Source organism: Polypterus senegalus, chromosome 6 (assembly GCF_016835505.1).
Source record: "Polypterus senegalus isolate Bchr_013 chromosome 6, ASM1683550v1, whole genome shotgun sequence".
NCBI classification, from domain to species: Eukaryota; Metazoa; Chordata; class Cladistia; order Polypteriformes; family Polypteridae; genus Polypterus; species Polypterus senegalus.
This window is the reverse complement of record NC_053159.1, coordinates 127,181,887-127,201,259: the sequence shown is the minus strand read 5'-3', so window position 1 is coordinate 127,201,259 and position 19,373 is coordinate 127,181,887. Positions and strand designations below refer to the sequence as shown.

The window sequence follows — 19,373 nt, the reverse complement described above, 5'->3', positions numbered from 1 at the left end:
ATGCATATGGCTTGCAGTGGATGAGTAATCTCAGGATAACAGTAAAGCAGATAAAGAGTACAGAACCATCATGTCTAGCAGCAGGAATATCAGTTTGAAAAACAAAGATCAAATATTTTTTTCATACATCTTGGTTAAATTTAGGGCCCTTGTAGCCCACTGGGTCCTAGGCTTCAGTCCATGTTATTCCATGCAGAAGTCACACCATGCCTACACCAGATTGTAACTATGCGCCAAAGCCACATTTTGGGTAAGGCCTGGGATTTGCATACTTTTGATTACATAGCTGGTATCATGGTTTTTGTTGCACATCACCTAATATGAGCCTGTTACATTCTTAATAGCTAAATTATTGTACCTTCCACCAGTGTAATGAAGGTTAGTTGTATTCTTCAGGAATGGTCAACTCCTGGGAATTAGCATTGTACAGTTCAGGCTAAAAGGCTGTCATGCTGCGTGTCTTATCTATCTACTTTCTGAACAATATGTTTCCAATCCAGGGCCATAATGAAATATACTTTATTCCAACAGAAGTAAGAATAAAGCATTCACTCATATTAACTTCCAGCCAATATGGAGTTGCCAGTTAACATGCATGTATTTTGGAAGTGAGTGTTAAACTGAAATGCCCAGAAAAAACACAAACGGACAATGGGAGTATGTTCAGATCCACACAGATAGTGTCTGAACTGAGATTTGAACCTAGGACTCACAAGCTGTGGTGCCCAATGCTAACCATACCTTAATATAACAATGTCTGGATGCTTGTCTTAGATCATGTACAGTAAGTAAGATACACAACTGGGTTACACAAGCACAACATTATCAGAATGTAGTTCTTTGAATAGCGCAAAACATTATGGGAACATAATAGTTTTCAGCAACAGTGGTATTAAATATTTTCAGACTGTTGCAAATAATAAAGTTCTAAAACATAAGTTGCACTCTAAACATAGACTGACTGAAGTGACTCACACTTATAACAGAATAAAGCTGAGAGATTAGCTTCAACATCATGTTTCCATCCACCAGTATTGCAGGTAAATTCAGTAACCAACCTACATGTTGCTGTTTATTTTTGTTTGTTTACACTGATTAAATAAGTGGAAACATTCTGCTTTTTGTTGGAATTTTTAGTTGGTGAAACTAGTAAATGACAATAATCAAATAATTCACAGAAAAATTAATAAGAAGAGCAGTTATTTCTTGCATGCAATTAAGTCTGGTTTAATATGATTGGTTTTATTTTCTAATGTTGCCAATATTTCATTTCACCGGAGCACTCAATGCAAATACCCTGGTGTAAATAAGCATACTGGAAAAAAACAAGTCAGTATTCAGCTAATATGAATAGGTCAAAGGGGTAGGAGGGCTTGCCTTTTTCCAAATGTATTCAGGAATGATTAAGTTTAGCATTGTTGCTACATCCCCATATCCGGGACTCCCCACTAACCAGTTGTAATGGGAAGAATCTGAATACCGTCTGTGTTAACACACACCTTACTCTAGGATGTGGACTGACATATATAAAGTGTATAAAGTTTCCATTCCTACAAGATATTTCCCTAATTAATCTTAACAGCTCTTCAGCAGCATATGCTTGTCAAGTTTGTTAATGGACCCAATTTTTGTTTAAAGTAAAATAATCAGTCATGCTAATAAAAGGTATTGATTTCATTCTTAATAATATTTCTGGTGCCTAAGGTGTCATTTGTATTACAGCATTAGTTTATACAACCTTGTTTATTTTCATGCAATCTTCAATAAATAATTGAATTTAAATTTGAGTACATAATTATCCTGAATAACATAATAAATTTTCCTATTGTCAGTTATTTTATTCAATCTGGAGTTTTGTTCTTCTTCTGATTAATATTTGGTTTCATCTAAGAATTGATTATTGAAACCCATTATCTTTTTTGTACCACTTTAGCAGTAGAAGTCTTCAAGTGAAAATGTTTAGAGGAATAGATTATTCTATCCAAAAGAAGAATGGAAAGCAAATTATGGCAGTGGTTCATTTGGCCATTACTGCTTAGAAATTTGAGCACTGCAGTCAATTCACAGTTTACAGAGCTGAGCTACATAATTTCTGCATTCCATTGTGAAAGCGCTTTAGCTGCCATGAACAATGTCTTCCTTCACAAAAAGCCCTCATTAAACCAAGCGGGTAGAAACACACAGCAGCTCCACAGCAAACAATGCTCTATTTGTTTTAGAAATTAAATTAATGTTGCAGATTTTAGTTTATCATTTTTTTTTAACAAGAACATTACATTTTGCTTATATATAAATAAATAATTTAATATAAATATATAAACACATTTTACATTACTTTTCCAAATCGTTATTATTTCCAGATAAAGTGTGTTAGTCTGCATGTTCTTTGTATTTTTATGTGAATTCAGAACCATAGTTATTCCTCACAGCATAAAGTCATGTTTAAATAGTAGGTCTATACTCACCCTGTGTGAACTGGACATAAATATGTTATTTAATGAATGAATGTCCAGTTTGTACCAGTTCCTGCTTTGCATATAATGTTTTCAGGATAGGCCCTGGCTGGAATAAAAAATACAAGTTCCAAATATAGACAGAATGGAAAATTGATAGAGTGTTTTAATTGTGCCTCTTATTGCTTAGACGTTTTCAAAAGTAAAACAATGTTTTTGTTAGGCTGCAGAAAAGGTTGAATAAGAGTAAACACTTAGTTTATTTTATGAAATTGATGGATTTCAGTCTAAAGAATTGTAAACTCTCATTCAGGAGTCATATTGCCCAGATATTTAAAAATATGTAGCCATTTCTTTTAATAATTCAAAAGGCCTTCTGTCAGGTATTAACTCTTTATTTTTATAATATCTGTCACAGAGCACAGTTTTACAAGGTGCTTCACTGTGAAAACCAGAAAACAATTCTGTAATTCAAAACAAGAAGAAAACAAAACCTTTCACACAACCACAGATCACAAAGAAACAAACCTTAGAAAGATTTAAGAATCTCCAATATTTAATGGTCCAGATATTTCAATGATTTTTTGCTTCATTTATTCCCATTGAATTTTAGCCAGATGTTCTATTGTAATATTAGATTTGTATGTTTTCTTTAAAGTTGATGTATAATAGGTCAAAGAAATAATAATTTAGATATTATAATTAATATATACTTTTATATCAATTCATTATCAACAAAAGATGATGATCAGAAGATGATCAGCTTTAGGAATCTGCATTATAATATAGTATTAAAGCAGAAAACATTTATACTTGTGCCCTTATAAGCCCAATAATTATAACAGGGCATATCATTAAATTGTTCATCACAGCTATTGAAATAGTTTGAGCTAATTATTGAAATGGCTATTATATTTTGAATGATTACAAGTCTAGTTTCTCTTTTGAGATGGACAGAAGTGTTTACTGTTTTCTTTTTGATGGCAGCTATTGAGAATTTCACAAGATCATATTATTTCAGTAAATTTTATGAGTGTTATTATTTAGTAAAGTTCTCAGTAATACAACTTTTAACTTTTCTTAAGTTTTTGTTTTGGCTTTTAAAACACTTTTACAGAAATCTGCCAAAGGTGGTTTTCATTAAAAAGTTCAAGTCCCGTTACAAGATTATTAAACAAAAGTGCCCATTTAGAAAACTCATCCAAATCTGCGTATCAGACTTTCTCCATAACAAAACAAAACAAAACAGAAAGCAGCCTTTTACATGTATGTATTTCTCATCCTTTTAGTATCATCACAAAATAGAAATAACGTTCAAGTATTTTTAGTGCACAATGTATTAACTTGGCTTGTTCTGCTTGCATTTTACATTTGTTTTTGTCCAAGTGGCCTAGTTTTCCTATCACAGCTCTATTACTGGTTAAATAGGAAAAATAAATTTACTTTAAACTGAGGATTTGAGTATGTGAGAGTGAGTGCCTGTTTAACAAGCATGCATCTTGTCCAGGGATGGTTCTGGTCTTTGTTCCATGTGACACATTAAATTGGGTTAAGTGTGAACAGTAAATTGAATAATGTGTTCAGTAAATGGATTTAAAATGTTTTGTTTTTTTTTCATTTACCAATTTACAAGTCATGGCTCAGTGTTTTTTTTTTTCCCACTGCTTCAACAAAGTTTGATGTTTGTGACTTAGAAATTGTCTTTCATTTAGTTCTTAGTGTGTTATCACCCATGCAGTCACAGTAACATCATATATTTCTGTGAACACAAATGTAATTGATTCCAATCCAACATTAACAGCATGTTTTTCATTTGTAGCTCACTTCTGTACGAATGCAGGGGCTCCTGTTACTGGTGTTTTCCAAGCTCTGCCACATTCCTTTTATACGGGAACTGCAGGCTAGCTACACCCGCACAGGAATCTATGGATACTGGGTGAGTATTGGATGGGATGCGTAATATAATGGCTAAGAATTAGAAATAATAAGTAATATTGTTTGATGTTTAAAATACATTTGGATGTAATGGAATATACTTGTTTACCAGGGGAATAAAGGTGGAGTTTCTGTTCGCATGTCTTTTTATGGCCATTTGATCTGCTTCCTGAATTGCCACCTTGCTGCCCACATGGAGTATGCTAGTCAGCGTGTTGATGAAATTGAACGCATCCTGGATGTTCAAGAGTTCCATGGGAATTCTTCACCAAAGATTCTTGACCACAAGTAAGAAAGCCAAGTACTTAAGAAGAGCTTCAAAGGACGAGTTCTGGTACTTGTCTATAGTCTGTTTCGTTTTGGCTATCTAAATTACCAATCAGATAGCTCTACATTGACTGTGTACAAGCTTTTTCCATAGTGAAATAAGAATGTTTAGTTTCAGTTATGATTCCCGCAGCCTGTGTCTTGTGAAACTTGCAGGATGTGTTTAATAAATTAATTTAAAGAGTTTGTTCTTTTTGCTTTGGTTAAATAAGAATCTTTGCTGTGTTCTAAAAAAAATCAATATGCATGTCTACTGAGGTCTGAGCTCTTTGATTTAACACAGAGTAACCAAGTCTAATATAGCAGGTAGTGGAAGCATCCCAGACCGTATACTCTTGTGTTTGGATATCATTTGTTATTCAGACATTAATGTGGAAATTTTGTCCTCAGGGTAGTTTTCTTATTTGGGGATCTGAATTTCCGTATTGCAGACCATGGAATGCATTTCCTAAGAGAAACCATTAACAACCGCCGTTTCCACCTCTTGTGGGACAAAGACCAGGTAGGAGGTGATTCTGTGAATTTTGATTTGAAATGTGCTACATTTTCTAAACTTTCAGTAACCCACTGTAAAGTTTAGCAATGTCCATATACTGTGATTTTTGTAGTGACTGATTTCTGAAATAAAAAACAATGAAGAGTTTCATTCATTTTTATATGCATAATGGTAATATATAGACATTTGGGTACTACATTCTGTGATCCATGAACTTTTACAATGGTGTTTAATCATCCTCCAATTATGTGCATTTTGACAGAGTTACTTTCAATAGAATTAAATTTTATGCAATGCTCAATATACCTTCAGTTACCCTTCTGTATTCTGGTTTGGTACCAGGAATTTTTTATCCTCTACCTAGAGTTTTACTAGTCTGGAATTTATTTTTAGTTGAGCTGAAGTTATCCTCATATCTACATTATTATTATATTATATTGCTTTGTATTCTTGTTTGCTTTATGAAATATCTTGTGATTATGTGCTGTATTAAATAAATTGCTTAAAAAGAAAATCTGCATTGTACATCTTATTAAGTGATTAACAGGTCATATCTAATATTATGGTGTGGTAATGGAACAATTGTTAAACTCAAATCAAATAAAAACAGCCACATTTATCAGTAATTCATAGCTTCACAGTGCAAAAATAAAAATCAGGTTTGTAATTGTTTTTTTTTTTTGCCCATTCAGTTAAACATTGCCAAAAAGAAAGAACATTTCCTGAAGAACTTCCAAGAAGGCCCCCTTCAATTTAAGCCAACATATAAATATGACCTAAACTCAGATAACTTTGACTCCAGGTAAATTTGGCATGCCTGACATTTCTCCCCATTTCTTGCATACTGTATTGAACTGTAAAAATTAAACTGTAAAAATGTAGTTGCTCACAAATGCATATTTCCTTATATTTTAAGTCATGCAGCTGTAGACTTTTTTTAGGAAAATGATTGTACAGTTCTGTAAAGATTTTTGCACCTCATTATTTAATATGTTTCTTAATATAATGTAATAATACTAACTAACTAATTTCTAATATTGTTTTCCAATTTTTCAGGGAGCAGAAGACTTGGTTGGGTTTTAAGTAAGAAATAGTAAATCTTTAGCATTCTCCCTATTTCCACTATTCATGCGAACAAACTTGATTTCATGTCAAAGAAGACAGAGAAATCACTTTCACAGTTGCATTATCACAAATTACAATGAAGTATGAAATCATTTGATACTGCCGGCTGAAATTGAATCCTAATCAGTTCTGTTAATTTATCAACATCACTGCAAAATGTGCACAGGTTTTTCTTTTTTTAAAAAGTAAATTTGCTTTTTTTGTTATCTTCTTCTATTTTAGATTTATGTTATATACATATTGTTATGTTATGTTATATATAAGCAGTATAAACGTATATGTACCAGGTAAGGTCACATTGAGGAGTATGCACTGGTACGAGCACGTTGCTGCACCCACCACATGACGAAACAGCTTGGGATCCTGGTTGGCAACCCCCCAGGCAGACATGCAGTCCATTCCCACCCTCCGGAAATGACCCTCTGTCTGCCACAGCCAGGTGTTACGTGGGCGTCCCCTCGGCCAGGTCCAGCCACTTCGATCCTCAACAAGGAAGAACCTGTGAGCCGGATCATCCTCGGGGAATCTCACCACATGGCCGTAGTGCTGTAACTGACACTCCCTCAAAATGCAGACAAGGTGCCTCATTTGGGACTCCATGAACAATGCTCATTTGACACAAAGTCAAACCAGCAGAACTCAAGGATTCTCCGAATGACACAGTACCGAAGGTGTCTAGTCTCAGGTCACTGGAGATCATTCATGTCTCGCAACCATATAGCAAGACATATATATATTCATGGCATTCGTAGTCTGAATCACAATCTGATTTTATGGGTGGTTACCGTTACCTACCAGGTAACACTTGTGATTGGCCTGCAAGTTGACAAACATCCGCCATGGTGCCCACTTTTAGTTGCGAGAAGCAGATCATAGAATGGTTGAATAGTTTTACTGTCAAATAATGCAAAGAGTATGCGACACGTGTTTCGCCCTAATTCTGGGCTCAATAGGCGTACACACTCACTGCATCCCCTCTCGGGGATTCGAACCTCGGACGTCAGCGTCAGAGGCGAAGCCTCTTTAGGTTGCGCCATGGCGTGTAGTTCATTTATTTGACAGCATTTAGATCGGGGTAATTACATTCATGGCGTTCGTAGTCTGAATCACAATCTGATTGTATGGGTGGTTACCTACCAGGTAACGACTGTGGTTGGTCTGCAAGTCTGGGTGTGGCAGAAGTGTGACCAAATAAGGCCCTGGAAAGATCCATGCGCCCCCCTCCCTGGCAGTGGCCACATGTTCCAACAGGGGTTGCCCTCTATCGGCCCGGGATAGACACTGTCCCACAATTACTCTCTCCCCCAGTCCTTTTACACTCTGGGTGTCCTGGCCAGATAAGGATTTCGGCCACCCGCCACTAGTGTATATATATCATGTATCATAAAGTAGTTTTTAGATAGATAGATAGATAATATAGAGTATCTTAGCAGCTATTTGTTAGTTTAAGAATTTTTTGTTGTAGTTTTTAGAACATACTACAACTTTTAACAAATTTCTCGATTCAGAGAAACTTAAGGAAATGTGGAATGTTTTATTTTTTATATCCTTTTAAGAGTGGAGTGTGTAGTATCAATAAATCTTAAAAAAGGTATTTTAGACTAAAAACCCCTGAAGAAACTAGAAAGATAAAAAAACAGCATATAATGTGGAAAGTTTACCCGCAGCTTTCAATGCCATGAATAAATATACATCACCATATCCTTTTAATTTTTGTAGTTTTTACCCTTTAGGTTTATGGTTACTTTGCTTGATTGCACCTGTGTTTCTGTTTAGTTTAGCTTTATTTAAACTTTTGTATAGTTTTGTTTAAGATTGGTCTAGGTATAAAGCATAAATTTTATTCCGGCCTTGAAACAGATTTTTCATTTAAAAAATGTATTGTGTTGTCTAATCTAAGCTCTCTCAAAATTAATGACTGTAAAAGAAAAACCGATGCCCTCTTTACAGTGTATGTTTAAACTTCAAATTGTTCCCACCACCACAGCCTTGTCACTGACTTTATTAAAAGCCAACTATGCTGGCAGTATTTATTTCCAAACTAATCCTCTTCAGAGTTTGTAATGTGCCTTCTGTCTTTAGTTAGCATTCTGATGTGTGTGTGTGATGTCAGCTGTTGTACTGATTTTTGTTGCAACCCTTTAGTCAAATAGATATAGAGTTACTAATCTTCTGTTTTCTTTATGATAATGTGCTTGCTTTTGAGAAATTATAGTCAAAAAAGTTATTCACCCTTCTCCTGTAGCAAGTATTTGTGCAGCATGTTACTTAGACTATTCCTATAAGCAATCTGTGGACCTTTCATTCAGAAATTCCTATTGTCTGTTTTACTGTTTGCTATCAAAGTTGTTCCTGGTACAAACAGCAGGTAACAGATAAAAAAATGTTGCTCTAATTCTTATCACATGGATGAAAGCTTGATTAATTTACTGAATATAGGCTAGAATATATGTTCATTGTTGTGTTCAATTAATTAGTTTTTAGTGTAGATGAATTTTGGAGAATCATGTCCTAATCACATTTTGAAGAGTTTCTACTAGGTTACCAAGCAGTCAGACACAAACAAGAACTTATTACAGTGACTGCACCTCTTAACTCCAATATGCAGCACTGCGAAGAAATACATGTTATTTGAAAATAGATGCAGTGTAAATCACACTGTTGATGTGATATGAGTTCACTAAAAGTTTAAATGCACAGCAGTATAAGAACTTGATTTCATTGTATTAAAAAAATGAAATATTCATATACTTATTCAGTGTACACATGGGAAGTATTAAAAGGCCCATATTAGAGAGAAATAAAGTACAGGAGCACATCATTTGACAGTGTCAGCTACACTTTCACAGAAATTTCACAAACTCTAATTCTTCTCTCATTTTTTCATGTTGATTAGTGGCAAGAAACGTAAGCCAGCTTGGACTGATAGGATACTATGGTGGATGAAGGTAGATGACCAGAAAGAAACAGAAGAGGCAGGGGAGCAACAGAAAACAGAGGAGAACACAATAGAACCAAAAAATCCAGAACCACCTATTGCAGTTAACCAGGAAAAATATACAAGTCATATGATATATGGTATCAGTGATCACAAACCTGTCACTGGTACCTTCATCTTGGAGGTAAGACTTTTTTTTAGTATATTACACTAGTCCTAGCTGCATTGCACTGGGTATTTAATAATTATTCCTCTTTGTGCTCTCTAAGTGCCAAAAACCCACCTTCAAACTAGCCATCAAAATAGTCTTAAAGAAGCAGTTACAGTACTATGCATCAGTTCTTAATGTAACTTGAATTTAAACAGCACCAATAAAATGTGTGGTATAAAAATATTCTTTTCCCTTCATTTCCCTTTCATACGCAAGGATTTATTTACTTTTCTTCATAGTTTGTGAGCAATGATCCTTCTAAATTTCTTTATTAATGTACTTTACACCAGCTCTTTGATTTTATATATTTTGAATTATGCTTCTATTGCCTTTATTCAAGATGAAAAAGTTACAGACCACCCCATTGGTGAGCTTGTGTGCAGAAGGCCAGTGGAGTGCAGACCAGGATGCACTCATTACATATTCTGTGCTAGAGGCCTTTCCTAGCAGCATGTGGGACTGGATTGGCCTATACAAGGTATGTTTTCTTCATTTCATTCATTTTGCTTTTCAAGAAGCAGGGCATCCAGTGCACTTGATAACAAAGTATGTATTTACCTCATCTGCATTGACTGCAAGGAGACACTTTGTCATTATCAGTACTGCAAAAAAGACCAAAGTGCTATTACTAATTCTTGAATGCTTGTTAGAAAATTGTTTTATTTCTTTGTCCTTGCAGACAGGATTCAGGAGTCATTTGGATTATGTTACATATGTGTGGGTGAAGGACGATGAGGTGTCCAGCAGTAGTGAGGCTTTTCAGGTACATTTTAATATAATAAACAGTGTTGATGAATTAAATAATGCATTTACAAGGTCTTGCATTTATACATATATGTTAACTGTTGACTGCAAAGTATGCATAAAATACCTCATCATTATCAATTGGTATTCAGCATTGAATTTTGGAATCTCCAGAGTTTTTGCTGCTTTTGCGCCCGTTAATTTCCAGTAATTATCAAAGCCTTCCTTTTATGTATGTTTCAACAGTGTACAATGGTTGGAATGTATAATGTTTTAAAGCAGTTGGTTTGTATTTTGAGGCAGAGCACAGTACAAGAAAACCAAGATGGTAACAGGAAATAAAGTGTACCCTTTTTCCCATAAAGACATTTCTATTTGCGTAAAACCTATATCAAGTAAAACATTAAATAAACCTCAGGATGGTTAAGTTAGTTTTATCAAGGTATGGTAAATGATTTGCAGGTAGTTCGAAAAGAGAAATTCCTGCTAATATTGTTCTCATCTCTCACATCTCATTTTGTCTGCCAGATACTTGGCATCAGCTTAGTGTAAATATAGATTTTCTTTGCAGGTTTATATTGGAATGGATCAGATTCCAGTGCTTGGTGGAGAGTTCATTCTTTGCTACTACAGCAGCAACTTGCAATGTATTATTGGAATGAGTCCATCTTTCCAGGTAAAGCTGTTGTGATTTTTTTTTATTCTGTCACATATATTTTTATTCAGTTTAGGTTTTGAAAACCAGAATACTTTTAGGATTGTTGTCAGTTGGTTTGTAAAGAATAAGAATCTACCTTTAGAAGAAATTATTTATTCAACTACATATTATGCCCAGATAAGCTTTACTACTAATGTATTTTAAATTTAGCATCGAACCCATAAATAGAAAGTTATTATATTTTGATGGTTGAATATTAGTTTCTACCCTTGCTGGCACCATAGAGCATCAGTAAAAATTATTTGTAATTCTCCAGTTGTGTATTACCCAAGTTAAATGCAATTGTGTATACAAGGGCACCACACAGAACAATATCAAAAAATTCCAAACTTGAATATTTAATGTACTTAAGATGTAATACCACTGCTAAATAATAAAGCTCATGCTTGGCCTGTGTTCATTTCATCAAATACAGTATTTTATATAACTTTATATTACAAATTTGCTATATATTGAGTTGAAAAAGATACTGTTACTTTACACAGGTAAAGTGTTATGTATAGTCTAGAGACTCTACTGTCTTTAAATTGGTTAACAAATTCATGAAGCAGTTTTTGAGAGTGCTTGCTGTGAACAGTATTAAAGGATAAAAATCATTTAAATTCTTTTACCTCTTTTTATTATAATTGTTGCTACTTTCTAATGAACAGTAGAATTATCACTTCATTTCCTGAACCAGTTTTTCTATCACATGAGAGCTAGGAGCTAAAATACATCTTGGGAGAAGAAAGCAGGAGCTAAATTTCTCACAGTCACACACACACACACACACACTTCACTCATATTCACCAATTTGGAGTTGTTAAATAACCTAAATCACATCTTTTTTAATACATAAACATCAATAATAGGTGAAGAACAAGCAAATTCCACTCCATGATTAAGCTGGAAATCAACACTACTTTGTTAGCATAGAATAACTGAATCTAAATTTAGTTTACGTGTGAAAGTACATAAGAAGCCATAAGAAGTGTGCAGAGATAGGAAAACAATCAGGGAAGTAAGGAGGAGAAAAGTAAGGTTTAGTAATTTCTAAGAATAACGAACAGTAGGCAGTCATTATTTAGTTTAATTTTAATAATTTAACAAAAAAGTTAACATTTTAATAAATAAGGGTTGAGCAATTCTATAATCCTAATCCTAATCAAAATTTTAAAATCAAGGCCAAATCCTCTTTGACGTTGGACTTTTTGGAGCCTAACCTGTGAGCCTAGCCTAGACTTGAGTGAATCAGTCCTTCTTGAAGGCTATGGCTGCAGTTGATGCCATCTAAACCAGTACCTTGAGCTGAGAGTCACTGAACTTGAGGAGAAGGATGGCTATTCAGCATTGTAGTAGGAAATTGGCTCACCTGGCCCAGGTGTCCTTTAGGAAGATAGTTTGCATCCCCAAATTGGTGCTAGGAGAAACACCAGACCAGAGAAGTGGGGATAGTTTGGTCACAGTCAGATTTGGTGCAAGGTAAAGGGTGCACACTGTCCAAAGTCAATTTGAAGTGTCAAACCATTTTCAGGACTTTGTAGAGCTGGATGATGACACTGAAATCTCTGAGAGGTAAGCAAATTTTAAGAGCCCCGACAGGTCACCTCAAAACAGGTCTCCCACAAAGAGAGAGGTTATGGCAGTGGGTGACTCAGTCATTATGGGAATTGAAATGCAGGTTTGCTCCAGAGATGGAGACTCTCAGAGACAGTGTTTTGCCTTCCAGATGTACAAGTGAGAGACTTCCTGGAAGGGTGCATAGGTCCCTGGCCAGTGCGGAGGTCGATCAAGTAGTCATTGTCTATGTTGGAACAAATGACATGCATAAGGGGTAGGCTGTCAGTTCTGCAGTCCAAATTTAAAGACTTAGGTTCCAAGCCAAGGAGCATATCTGAGAAAGGTGGTTTTCTCCAAAGTTCAACCTTTGTAATGAACCAGTCCAGGAATAATGAGATTAGAAAGCTTAACTCATGGCTCATATCGTGGTGTAGGAAAGAGGGGAATAGGTTTATGGGGCATTGGGTCTCCTTCTGGAATAAATGGGACCAATTCCACCATGATGAGTTACATTTGATCTGGAGGGGCAGCAATATGTTTGGGAGGTGTACAAGTAGGTTGGTTGAGAATTGCTTAAACTAATGAGTCAGGGTTGGGAGTTTAGAACAGGCCAGCTTTAGAACTTTACATGAAGGGATGAACAGTAGTGTAATATTAAGTACATATAGTAACTTAATTTCTAGCCCACAGATAAAGTGTCAAAGTAAAAAAAGGACTACATTAAAAATTGCTTGCTTGAATGCTAGGAGTATCAAAAATAAAACAAGCAAGTTTTATATATCTGAGCATAATAATGATATTATAACAATAATAGAAACCAGGCTAAATAGCAGAGATAAAGTTGAATACAAGGAACGTTCAAAAATTTCCACACTTTTTTTAACTCTGTTTATTAATGTTTTTCTACATAGTCACCTTCCTTTGAGGTGCAATTTTCTCTGTGTTGTACAAACTTTTTAATGCTATCAGAAATAATGTTTTTGGTTGAACGCCATCAACAAAAAATGTTTTTGGTTCAATCCGTTCCAGGGTTCTTTCTTCATTCCTCGTGGTCATGGCTGTAGCTAGACGTCCAGAGTGGGGGGGGACTTTAGTTACCCAAATATTAACTGAACTAGTCTTACAAATAGTGTAGTGAAGGAGGTTTTCTAGGAACACTTTTTAACACAGTATACTAAAATGCTGATGAGAGGGATGGCTGAATTTATTATTTTGGAATAACCAGGATAGAATTCAGGGTATAGAGGTGATTGAACCATTAAGGTCAAGTGACCATAATTTAGTACAATTAACAGTGTTTTGTCAGAGTACAGATGCAAAGATTAAATTAGTTAAGTTCAAGGCAACTTTCAGTGTGGAAACTGTCATGGATCAGTGGAACAGATTAAAAAATGTTTTACATAAGACACATAAAAGTTCATGCCAAAATTTGGAAGCAGTGAGAAATTATTTAAAAAAAAATACAAGCAAGTACCACAATGGGAGATAAAAAAAAGTAGCGAATGGTTTAAACAGAGAATGGTCCGAAATTGCATTTTTCTGATGATTCAACATGCTAAGAAATGGAAAACATCCCAGCATTTACAGAGAAGTACTGCTTAGGTTAAATTGGCTGAAGTCTAACAAATCACCAGGAATAGGTATAAGTGCAAAAAGTTGATAGCATGTACATATATAAATCTTTGACACATACTTTCCAAAACTTACTACACACTGGGGAAATTCCTAAGGACTGGAAAATAGAAACTTTTATTCCATTGTATAAAAAGGGTTATTGGGCAGATCCAAATAACTATAGGTCAGTAAGTTTAACATACATCACAGGTAAATTAATTGAAGGAATTATTAAGGAAAAGACTGAGCAGCACATGTCAAGAACAGGAGTGTTAGTGAACAAACAATATGGGAACAGGGAAGGCCGTATTTTACTAATATGATGGAATGTTATGAGGAAGCAACAGAAGGCTATCAGAAAGGTGTATATGTATGTGATATTATTTATCTTGATTTTCAGAAGGCATTTGATAACATCTCACATGAGAGGCTAGCAATAAAACTGAAAGAAGCAGGAGTTCAGGTTGCAGTGTGTACATGGGTACAAATGGGTTAAAACACAGGAAGCAAAGGGTTATAGTGCAAGGAACCTTATCAGAATTCCACGATGTTATAACTGGTGTTCCTCAGGGTTCAGTGCTAGGGTCATTGCTATTTTTAATATATATAAATATTCTGGGTAGTAATATAAGCAACACGCTGGTTAAGTTGGTAGATGAGACCAACCGAATTGAGATGGTAGGAGGTCTAAAATCAGTTGAATTATTACAGAGAGACTTTGACAGAATGCAGGTTTGGGAAGATTCTTGGATAATGAAATTTAATGCAAATAAATGTAAGGTATATCACATAAAAAGTAGAAATGTTACATTTTAATACACAGTGGGAAGTTTGAAACTTGAAAGTACCTCTTATGAGAAGGATGTAGGAGTCTTACTGGACTTGCCACTGTCCACATCCAAACAATGTACATGAATTAATAGGGAAACTGACAGAATGTTAGGTTATATAGCATTATTTGTAGAGTACCAAATCCAAAATAGGTTATGATTAGGCTTTAATATGCACTGACGAGGCCTTGCCTGGAGTACTGTGTGCAGTTTTGGTCTCCAGGCTAACAAAAAAAGCAATGTTAGAGAGTGTCTAAAGAGAAAGCAATTAAACTGATTCCAGGACTGCAGGTTATGAGTTATGGGGAAGGAATGAAGGAGTTGAACTTTTTCAAGCTAAAGCAGATGATAAGATGCAACATGATTAAAGATTTTAAAACTATGAAAGGAATTAGTACAGCAGATCCAGTCCATTACTTTAAAGTGAGTTCAACAGGAACACAAGGACATAGTTGGAAACTTGTTAATGGTAAGTTTTGCACAAATGCTGAAAGGTTTTTCCTTCACACAGAGGACCATGGAATACCAAGTATTGCAGTAAAGAGTAGGACTTTTAGGGGCCTTCAAAGCTTTTCTTAACGTTATTTTGGAGAAATTACGTGGATAGGATCGGTGAACTTTGTTGGGTTGAGTGTCCTGTTCTCATCAACATTTTCCTAATGTTCCAATGAGTGTATATTATTTTTAAACCTTCTCTGTCTTAGGTTGCTGAACTAGGGGTGCCACTTATAATTGTATTTTGTGACAAAATTATTTACTAAATGACTTAGTAAGGAAACTGCATGAAGCTAGAAAAATGCTAACACTCCCAGTGCTTACATTGAGAAAATATTTGGAGTAAGACTTTATGACCCCTATATAAAATACAAATAGAGTATGTTGCATATATTTATGTTGATTGAATGTAGAAGACTGTGTTGTGACCTACAGTATTAGGCACTGTTTAAAATTACAGAATGTTTTATATAATAATTTGATGTACAGCAAATGTTTAATATTGAAACTTGTCACTTTCTTTAATCTTTAAAAGCATCAGTTCATATAAAAAGTCAAATACATTTTTTCTTGTTTGCAGATTAATGAGTCTCGTGTCACTTTACAAGAAAATCAAAGCTTTGTCAAGAGCCAGGATAGGCCTGAGTTGGACCCAAAAGACGACTTCTGAAAGCCTTGAAGTTCTTTTGAATGAAGAAACACATCGTTCTGACGTTCATCTCAGTGATATTAAAACTAAAATTAAGAATTTAATTGTCATCCTCCTTCTGTTTTCAGACAGAAGTCAGATGGCTTCACAGAGATGGAAGACATTTAAAATCTCAGTAAGGCTGGACCAAGCCCATATGCACATAAACCTTGGTTTAACAAAGAACCAGAAATTGGAAGGACTAATACTAAACATGGCTGCTTGAGGAAAAAACACGTGTTAATCGAAACTTGTCCTATAAGCTGCATGTAGATTTCCAAACCTGACAAAAATATTAGAAACAAAGATCCATTATTTTATTTGAGTGACCAAAAAACGCCCACTGTTTCCCATTAACTCTGATGTGAGGTCCTGGTTAAGCTACGTGTCAAGTTGTTTTGATTCATTTTAAACTTCTTTTAATTAGTTTTTACTTTTAAAATCAGAGAAATGGAATGCTACAATATATGGGCCCTACTGAGATCACCTGGTAAAGAAAACTTTGAAAAGGTTTATAGTCTAATCTACTGAGATTTTTTTCTTTTTTCTCAAGTATAACCAGTATTAAAGATATTTTAAGTTATTTTTGTTTGATGGTCTCAAGTTTGAATTAATTTTAGGGGCATCCAATTGTAATCTTAATGAAGTACAGGTATCTCAGATGCAGGCACAGCCAGATGACTGAGATCTGAAGAGTGGTAGATAACCTCATTAAATGTCGCGGGTGACTGTGAACACTGAGCTACTGCAGTCACGCAGCCTCCAGAAAGCTTGACCATGATTCTGGCATGTCAGAAATGGTAGGTGTAGCTCATTCTTATGGGCTTACAGTAATATTGTTTTTTTCAGAGCCAAAATTGATGGAAATATTTAATTATGTTAAATTTAGGAGCTATTAGGAGGATATTTAACATATAGGAAGGAGGTGGGTTTTGAATTACTAAAAAAATATAATGTAATATTTGTCTTCCAAATTAAACCTTTGATGATAGATATTACTAACAAGTTTATTTGGTGTACTATTTTTACTGTTGTAGTGTTTTTATTTATTTTTAATTGGAAGGGAAAACTCTATCAGTTAATGAGAAACTATAAAAATACACCCATCCAAATTGAAAGATTGTTTTTCCCCTTTCATTCGGAACCGTCATGTTTTTTTCTTGTATTGTCATTTATTTTATGCCATATTGCGTGAGAATGTTTTATACTACCTTTAAGCATAAGCAGTACAATATAATATTTTTTGAAGAAGAAACAGGACAATGCATTTATTACAGTATCAATGCAAATGCAGTGCATTAAAACATATACAACATCTGGAATAAACATTGTATTGACTATTGTTACTGTTAATTTAAAGATGTTTTTTACCATAGCTAATATAATATTAAACAGTAGAGAGGATTTCAAAATATTTCTCTCTTACATGTTCCTTACATAGTTTTTTTAAGTCACTCACATTTTAACAGAGCCAGTGATTGTGAATTAACCCTGTGTGAGTGCTGGGATGTGGACCCTGATGGGAACTGGCACTGCCAGGATAAACCGTGGCCTCCGTAATCTGAATTTACAGTATGTGGCTGGTGACTTTTACATCAGCATTTCTGTCCACTTTTAGTTGCTTGTATATGGTTGAAGCTGAACAGGTCTAAATATGGTAACAAAAACAAAGAAATAATACTGATATCATGCACATTTGACATTAGGATGCAAAACGATTTGACAATCACAGAATTTGGAATGCCAAACAAGATTTATTACAAAGAAGAATGTCTTACAGTGTCTATTTACACATGTTATTATATTTAACTAAACTTTATTTTAAATTTCATTGGCAGGAAAAAAAGAATTTAACACAGATAAAATGCTGAGTTCTGATATTTGCGCAAAAGTGTTTTTTCTTTCTACTTTTTGAAGTATCAAAAACCTCAGTTTATTTTTATACTCCATTTGAAAAATCCTTGGTGTTTACTTATTAAGAGCTCTGATTCTGAAATGTGTGTCGCATTTCTGCTTATCATGCAACCCAGGCAGTTTGCTTGCAAGCATCATTTGTAAAACCATTTTAAATGTTTTGCTATTTTATGCAATTATGTTAAATGTTGTTATCTTTCAATATGCTGGTACTGCTCCTTAGAAGGTCCAAAGCTGCTGAACTTTTGTTACAAACTTTGAGTGATGTTAATCGGTCTATTTTCATAGTAAAAAAAAAGAAAGGCTTCTATTATGTAAACCAAGTGGCTAATGTCAGTAATAAAGACATTGAAGAAATAAACACAGATAATACTTTTCATTGTGTGTCTGAATTGTTCTTTTGATATTGGGATTTTATATTTGATGATGTGCATGCTGTAAAATATCCATCCATCCATTATCCAACACGCTGTATCCTAACTACAGGGTGCCCTCCATAACATTTGGGACAAACACACTTTTATTTTTATTTACCCCAATGCCCCCCAGGTTAAAATTAAAAATCCAACAATTCACATACGATACAAGTGCACTTTGCACTTGACTTTAATTTAAGGATTTTGCATACATTTTGGTCACACCATGTTGAAATTTCCCCTGCATTTCAGGGCACCATAATATTTGGGAGATACCAAAGGCAATTATATTAAAGCAGTCATTTTTAGTACTTTGTTACATATCCCTTGCATGCAATGACTGATTGAAGTCTGCAATTCATAGACATCACCAAGTGCTGAGGATCTTCTCTGGTGATGCTGTGCCATCCCTCTAATTCAGCCATCTTCAACTCCTGCTTGTTTTGGGAGGTTGATCCCTCAAGTTTTATCTTCAGCATATGGAAGGCATGCTAAATTGGATGACTTGCTTGACCTTGACGAATTTTCCAATTTTTTGCTTTGAAAAACACCTGTGTTTCCCCAGCAGTGTATTTGAGGTCATTATGTTGTTGTAGGATTTAGTGCCGTCCTATGGGTTTAGAGGCATTTACTGGAATTTGAGCAGATAAGATGTTTTTATGTACCTCAGAGTTTGTTGTGCAGCTGCCATCAGCAGTTACATCATCAATGAACAGAAGTGTGCCATACCTGTGACAGCCATACATGCCCAAGCCATAACATCTCCACCACCATGTTTAACAGATGAGATGTATGCTTTGGATCTTGGGCAGTTCCTTTTCATCTCCACACTTTGCTCTTGCCACCACTCTGATTTAGGTTCATCTTTGTCACGTCTGTCCACAAGTCCTTTTTCCATAAATCTTTCAGGTTCTTTCAAGCACTTTTTTC

The 19,373-nt window shown here is 34.8% G+C and overlaps 1 protein-coding gene across 5 annotated transcripts in view; it reads left to right on the top strand.

Annotated features, from left to right (window-relative positions):
• The window catches only part of inpp5ka (inositol polyphosphate-5-phosphatase Ka), a 33,530-nt gene extending 15,124 nt beyond the window's left edge, over positions 1–18,406 (top strand). For 4 of the 5 annotated variants that reach the window (XM_039757119.1, XM_039757122.1, XM_039757121.1 and 1 more), the window contains exons 5-14: positions 4,273–4,389; positions 4,501–4,676; positions 5,106–5,217; positions 5,904–6,013; positions 6,268–6,294; positions 9,233–9,458; positions 9,826–9,963; positions 10,165–10,248; positions 10,801–10,905; positions 16,006–18,406. In XM_039757119.1, coding sequence (XP_039613053.1) covers positions 4,273–4,389; positions 4,501–4,676; positions 5,106–5,217; positions 5,904–6,013; positions 6,268–6,294; positions 9,233–9,458; positions 9,826–9,963; positions 10,165–10,248; positions 10,801–10,905; positions 16,006–16,095 — 1,185 coding nt within the window. In that variant the 3' untranslated portion in view covers positions 16,096–18,406. The remainder of the gene's footprint in view (positions 1–4,272; positions 4,390–4,500; positions 4,677–5,105; positions 5,218–5,903; positions 6,014–6,267; positions 6,295–9,232; positions 9,459–9,825; positions 9,964–10,164; positions 10,249–10,800; positions 10,906–16,005) is intronic. The other variant, XM_039757118.1, reaches the window with a different exon arrangement.
• The last annotated feature ends 967 nt before the right edge of the window (positions 18,407–19,373 follow it).